At 38.5% G+C, this 6,368-nt stretch overlaps 1 protein-coding gene across 3 annotated transcripts in view; it reads left to right on the forward strand.

Annotated features, from left to right (window-relative positions):
• The window catches only part of rxraa (retinoid X receptor, alpha a), an 85,994-nt gene extending 80,566 nt beyond the window's left edge, over positions 1 to 5,428 (forward strand). For 2 of the 3 annotated variants that reach the window (XM_058056210.1, XM_058056222.1), the window contains exon 11: positions 670 to 5,428. In XM_058056210.1, the coding sequence (XP_057912193.1) occupies positions 670 to 817 (148 nt within the window). In that variant the 3' untranslated portion in view covers positions 818 to 5,428. The remainder of the gene's footprint in view (positions 1 to 669) is intronic. The other variant, XR_009120142.1, reaches the window with a different exon arrangement.
• The last annotated feature ends 940 nt before the right edge of the window (positions 5,429 to 6,368 follow it).

The following is a 6,368-nucleotide window of genomic DNA, read 5'->3' on the forward strand; positions in this document are numbered from 1 at the left end:
CTAGGTTAATTGGCGACTCCAAATTGTCCATAGGTATGAATGTGAGTGTGAATGGTTGTTTGTCTATATGTGCCCTGTGATTGGCTGGCGACCAGTCCAGGGTGTACCCTGCCTCTCGCCCAAAGACAGCTGGGATAGGTTCCAGCACCAACCGCGACCCTCGTGAGGAAAAGCGGTAGAAAATGAATGAATGAATGAATGATAAAGATTGTAAAAATAATAATAACAATAATAATATTACAATGATAATAATAACAGGGGAAAACAAGACTGTGGCATGAACATGATTATATTTTGCAAAAAGGGGTAGGCATTTATAAGCTTTTGCTTCAGCCTACTCCTTTTGGGCTTGTGATCAGATAGTTGAATACAAATGTAAATAATGGAAAGTTATATTTTGATTGATGTAGGAAATGCACTGTAATGTTTCATATATTTGCCTAAATAAAAAAATTATTAAAAAATCGCACTCTACCATGATTTCCAACTACAATGGTTCCTTGATTACCATGGTTAATTGGTTCCAGATCCGACCATGATCAGTGAATTTCTTGAAAGTCGGTTTTCGAGTTCAGTTGTTTTGGTGCCCAACGGAAATGCTGAACCAAAACCAAACCGAAACCGAACCACTTGGTATAAACCTGACTTAACATTCCTTTTGTGTAACAGGTTTGCCAAGCTGCTGCTGAGGTTACCGGCGCTGCGCTCCATTGGCCTCAAGTGTCTGGAGCACTTGTTCTTCTTCAAGCTCATAGGCGACACGCCCATCGACACTTTCCTCATGGAGATGTTAGAAGCTCCCCATCAAATGACATAATACAGATCTCCGTTATTATTCAAACCCTTGGTCAGAAGCAGCAGGGTCCTTTTTTAAAAAAAAAAACGTCCAGAGACAAATCATGGGATGACTTTCCCTCGCTTCATCGTCGCTCTCCCCCTGAAACAAGCTCATCAAGGGTGTGTTTTTATACCTTGTAAAGTTCTATAAATAAGAAATCTATATATATATATGAATGAGATGCGGTAGAGAGGAGACAAACGCAATGTACTGAGCCATCGTCGGCATTTCCCCAACACCTTGACAAGACGATTCAGCATCCTAACACAGTGGGGGCGTGATGATGGGACACCACGCCCTGTGAGCGGGACAATCTCTGTGTAGACCTCTTGCTGTCATCAGGACTCATTCAAAACAACGTCTGCTTGAGGAACTCAACTGGACGCAACATGTCTTGCACTAGTTGTTTTTGTTTTCTTTTTCTTTTTTTTTTAATGGTGTCAGCTTTCTGGGATCTAGACCGGACTTCACAGGTGTGCTACCGAGACTGCAAGTGATCAAGAACCTCAGGTGTCTGGCCCTGGTCCAAACCAATCCAACCATGTCTTACTGTATCAACACTGTGCAACAACATTGGCGAGGGTGAGTCCACAAATTCGCCTCATCAGGAATATGTTGAGATGTGGGTACGGTTAGGGGGGGCGTGGGACAAGCGGGTGGGGTGTTTTTGTAAGTACAATCTGCACAGTGGTTTGTGCACACAGGAAGAAGCCAGGCTGTTGTCAGTGACGCTACATGCCACCGACAACTGGCATTCGAACATTCTGCCTTTTATTTGTTTTGGGTTTTTTTCTTTTTTGGAATGCGACATTCGAGCTAATGATGTCACCTCGCGTCATTTCACCAGCCGCCCCCCCTCCTCCTTTCCAACCTCCGCTCAACACTGCAGGTGTGAGCCTCACGACGTCACCTCATATCTGTCTTGGCAGGAAGTTACAACCATAAACAGTATTTTATTTTCTCCATTTCAGAGCAGCACCGCACGATTACCTCAACTTGTCACCCCTTTTTCACCGTGAACAGTATCGAGAGAAGCGCTTGTCATTGCAGCATTGAGTGTTTGTTTATTTGTTACTTTGCACTTAACCTCATGACAGAGCGCAATCAACCTCCGAGGTGGGAATTTGGCCCCCAGCCCAATCAGGAAAGCCTCCCAGTGGGACAAACAATCAGTCTCTCTGCACCGTTTATCCAAAATCTGAAATATGCCCATGTTTCCTCCAAATATGCTCTTATTCTACATTTTTACTGCACACCAGTTTGGTTCTCTCATATTTTCATGACAGCCACTTCTCAGCTCTCTGATTCATTGTTGACTTTACCGTATTTTCCAGTCTATAAGTTGCATCAAAAACAAATGGGAAAAACAACATAGTAGTTGCACTGGACTATAAGTGGCATTTATTCAGAAGTATATTTCACAATATTCAAAACCATTAAAATACATTTCATCTGGAAAGGCAAGGTATTCAACACACAGACCAACAAGGCTGAGAAAGTGTCCAGTATGTTAACGTAAAACAGTCATTCATCTGCATAAATCTGCATATGACTAGTAAGCAAGTTCACCGAGCTCCCGATCTAATTGCACATCATTGAATCCATTGACTCTGTGACCCTAATAAGGATAAGCGTCATAGAAAACATATGGATGGGATGAAACATTGAATTCTTTCCAAGCCCCCTACGCAGTTGTCGACGGTAATGTTCAGTGGAATGTTGTTTAGCGTGTTTTAAGGCTAAAGATGAAAACATGGGCAAAATAATGCCTCAGTTTGTATATAAATATGCATTTCAAATTGTTTTCACATGGTTTTAAAAAGTATGCTGTGTTAACATTTTTGGCTTTCTGGAACATATTGATTGGATTTACACTATGACAATGGGTATACGGGTATATCGGCAAACTCGGAAAAAAAGTGCCACTTATAGCCCGGAAAATGCAACACTTCGGAATCAATCAGCTTTTGTTTTTTTTTTTAAGCCCTCGTTTGTATATAAATGATGGAAGTTGACATCTTAATCAATAACTAAAAAAAAAACACTAAACAAGAATAGACTTTTATAAATTGTCTTTTTATGGACATGTTCGCCATTCTTTCCTAAGCACTTTGATGCAGTCAGGACCTGAGCACTGTGTTTTGTTCATACAAAGGAGGTGTAACGTACATGAACATTTTCACTTCATTCTAAATTGGCTCAACTTGATTGGAAAGTACACAAAGGAGAAATAGGGCCACACTGAAAAGATTAAAAAAGAACCATAATATGATATATATGACATTGTGGTTATTAAAAGTTTGGTAATTTTACAACTTTTTTTTCTCGTAACAGCTTTATTATTCCAATGTTACAATTTTTTACCAATTTTTTTCTCATAAGATTGCAACTTCATGGTGACAATATGACATTGGTCTACTCACTTTTGCACATATTGTGATTTATTCCGTTATAAAACTATAAAACTTTTTACAATTTCATGCTTTCAACATTAAAACTTTAGTCTTGTAAAGATACGACATCTTTTTTCTCACAATATTATGGTTTAATTTTCTTGTATCGACTGAATATTTCCAACTTTATTCTCGTATTGATGCAACTTTTTTCTTATAAAATGCAGAATTTTCACGCAACTTTTTTGTCCATCATCTGACAACTAAATTGTCGTAGTGCGATTAAATTCTTATTCTTCAATATTACAACTTTTTTTCGTACCATTATGAGTTGTTCTAAGAACAGTATTGCAGCGCCACAACAATACCCAATTTCGACTGTATTCTCGCAGATCTCTCCTGCTTTCCTCATAAACTATAGCTAATACTAGGATCCGTATTGTTGGGGATATTTCTTAAAATTACAAAAATTTCATTTGCAGCTGTAAACATATTTGTTTCCATATGAACAATTTGGAAAATTAGACAATTACATTGACGTATGACTTTATTTTAATAACACGACTTTTCCTGTCAATGTTATGCCTTCAACAGTACAACTTTTTTTTTCTTTTCAGTCTTGCCCAAATACTCCTTTGTTGTCTTTATTCTGACGGCACCCTGATAAAATGACCATGTGAGCATGTAAGGTTGACACTTAATTGATCGTAAAAGGAAATTCATGACATGTTTACATAATTATCTTCTGATTTGTGTCCCCTTTCACACAAGGCCTTGGTTGAGCACATCTGGAGATGTTCTCTCAGCCCTCCATTGGAGCAAGAATGAAGCAAACAGCTGTCAAGTGGTGTTAAACAATAATCTGCGAGCTCCCTCTAGTGGGAGGGAGTTAGCACTGCAACACCATTCGCTTTAGGCTTCATTTTTGACAGGAAGGCAGCACTTTCACACAGGGTTTGGGTCAAATGTTTTTATTTGAATCACACACACGGGCTTTGTGCTTTGTATTGCCAAAAAAAGAGGAAAAAATAGCAATAACTTTTGATGACTTATTGGCATGTCTCAGCAGCCTGTGTTATTAATACTAATACAAACTATCCAGGTGACAGTATTGACTGCCAGGTATTAGCTCAGTTTACAGTATTTATATTTTAAAAACTAAAAAAAAAATTAAGCAAATAGCAAGAATCTTCTTTTTTAGTGTTACAGTTTTTAATTCAAAATTTTGGACTAATTAGACACTTGTTTTGGGTTTGTTTTTTGTTTTGGTTTTTCAAAAATACAACAAAAAAATGCAAATTATCTTTGTTGACTGTGATCACCGATGCAGGTCTTCTAAGCCATAAAATGTGGACAATGAGTGAAAATAAAAACCCAACATAGAATGATACCTTCATGGATGCTTCAGAAAGTAAAGCTTATATTTTGTTGATATGTATATTTGTATATATTTATAAATATAAATATATGGGAAGATGTGTTCCAATATTGAAAGAGGGAGGAGAGTCTGTCAGACCAAACTATTCCACACCAGAGTCTGATGGTGTTTTTACACACTCATCAGTGGGCGCTTATGCTTATGCATTGCAACCTTTGTCTAAAATTATTTTAAAAATAAACCGCAGAACCCCGGTAGTTCTAAATGTAAAAGAAGCTTTTCAGCAGTTTATGGGACCTCAAAAAAAGAAATATGTGTGTGTGAGTGAGTGAAAGAAAGAAGACAAGAGACTTTAAACCCTCAAAAGTGTATGTTTTACTTGGCAATTGTTGAAAAAAAATGTCATCAGGATAAAGCTGAGCTTGTGACACAATCACTGCTTTTTTTTTGTTGCATAGACGGTAAAATATTCAAGAAAATGTCAAAGAAAAATGTTGAAAAAAGATCTATTTTTGTACAAAGGTAATTTTATCCCTGGCTTATGGACTCTTTTTTTTTCTCCCTGTTCTTGTGGGCTGTTGTGGAACGCTTGGAGAGCAAAAAGTGGACAATGTCAAAGAGGAGGTGTTGCTAAAAGTGTCGCTTTTACTTTGTCGTGTTGAAGCCGTCGCTGCAAAGTGACAAACGTTCTCTGTCATACTTTTGTGTCTACTTTTAAAGGAGATGGAATTTTTGTCATCTGTTCCTTGTGCGTTGTCCTCTGATGTTCTTTCGTGGACAGACAAAAAACGTATTAAAAAAAAAAAAGAACAAAGTGAACATGACTTGTGTGTGTTGTTGAGTATGTATGCTTTAATTTTAACATTACTTATAAGAAAGCTACATTGACAAAATATAAGATTGGACAAAGGCTTTATTTATTTAATCGAGACATAAAATAATGATAATGCTTTAACTAGTAAACTTTTTACCGCAAATTGAAACTCAAATGATGAACGCTAGCGCGCAGACCTCACAGCTAGGAGACCAGGGTTCAATTCCACCCTCGGCCATCTCTGTGTGGAGTTTGCATGTTCTCCCCGTGCATGCGTGGGTTTTCTCCGGGTACTCCGGTTTCCTCCCACATTCCAAAAACATGCTAGGTTAATTGGTGACTCCAAATTGTCCATAGGTATGAATGTGAGTGTGAATGGTTGTTTGTCTATACTATGTGCCCTGTGATTGGCTGGCGACCAGTCCAGGGTGTACCCCGCCTCTCGCCCAAAAACAGCTGGGATAGGCTCCAGCACCCCCGTGACCCTCGTGAGGAAAAGCGGTAGAAAATGAATGAATGAATGAATAACTGAGATTTATCTATAGCTTTGGGACTCCAGCAAACCACAGTGAGAGCCATTCACCACAAATGGTGAAAACATGGAAATTTCCCTGAAGTGGATGGCCAACCAAATTTACAAATTTGCAAGAACGCAGGGACAACTCATTTAAGAAGTCGAGAAAGAACCCACAACAACATTCAAAGAACTGTATAAAATGAGATTTTTTTTGTAAAAAAAAAAAATAAATCAATCAATAAAAAAATATCAAATTATTTACGGTGACTCAAGAACATTTTAAAGGGCCTGAAGCCCCCCTAATGACGCTACTGCACGACATCGTCAATGTAGGCCTCAACATTGCCCAAGCCCCGCAATACAACATGCATGAGCCTCGGAAAGGTGGCACCAGCGTTCCTCAGACCAAACGGTATTCTCTGGTATGC

The sequence above is a fragment of the Doryrhamphus excisus genome, chromosome 2, assembly GCF_030265055.1.
Source record: "Doryrhamphus excisus isolate RoL2022-K1 chromosome 2, RoL_Dexc_1.0, whole genome shotgun sequence".
NCBI lineage: Eukaryota > Metazoa > Chordata > Actinopteri > Syngnathiformes > Syngnathidae > Doryrhamphus > Doryrhamphus excisus.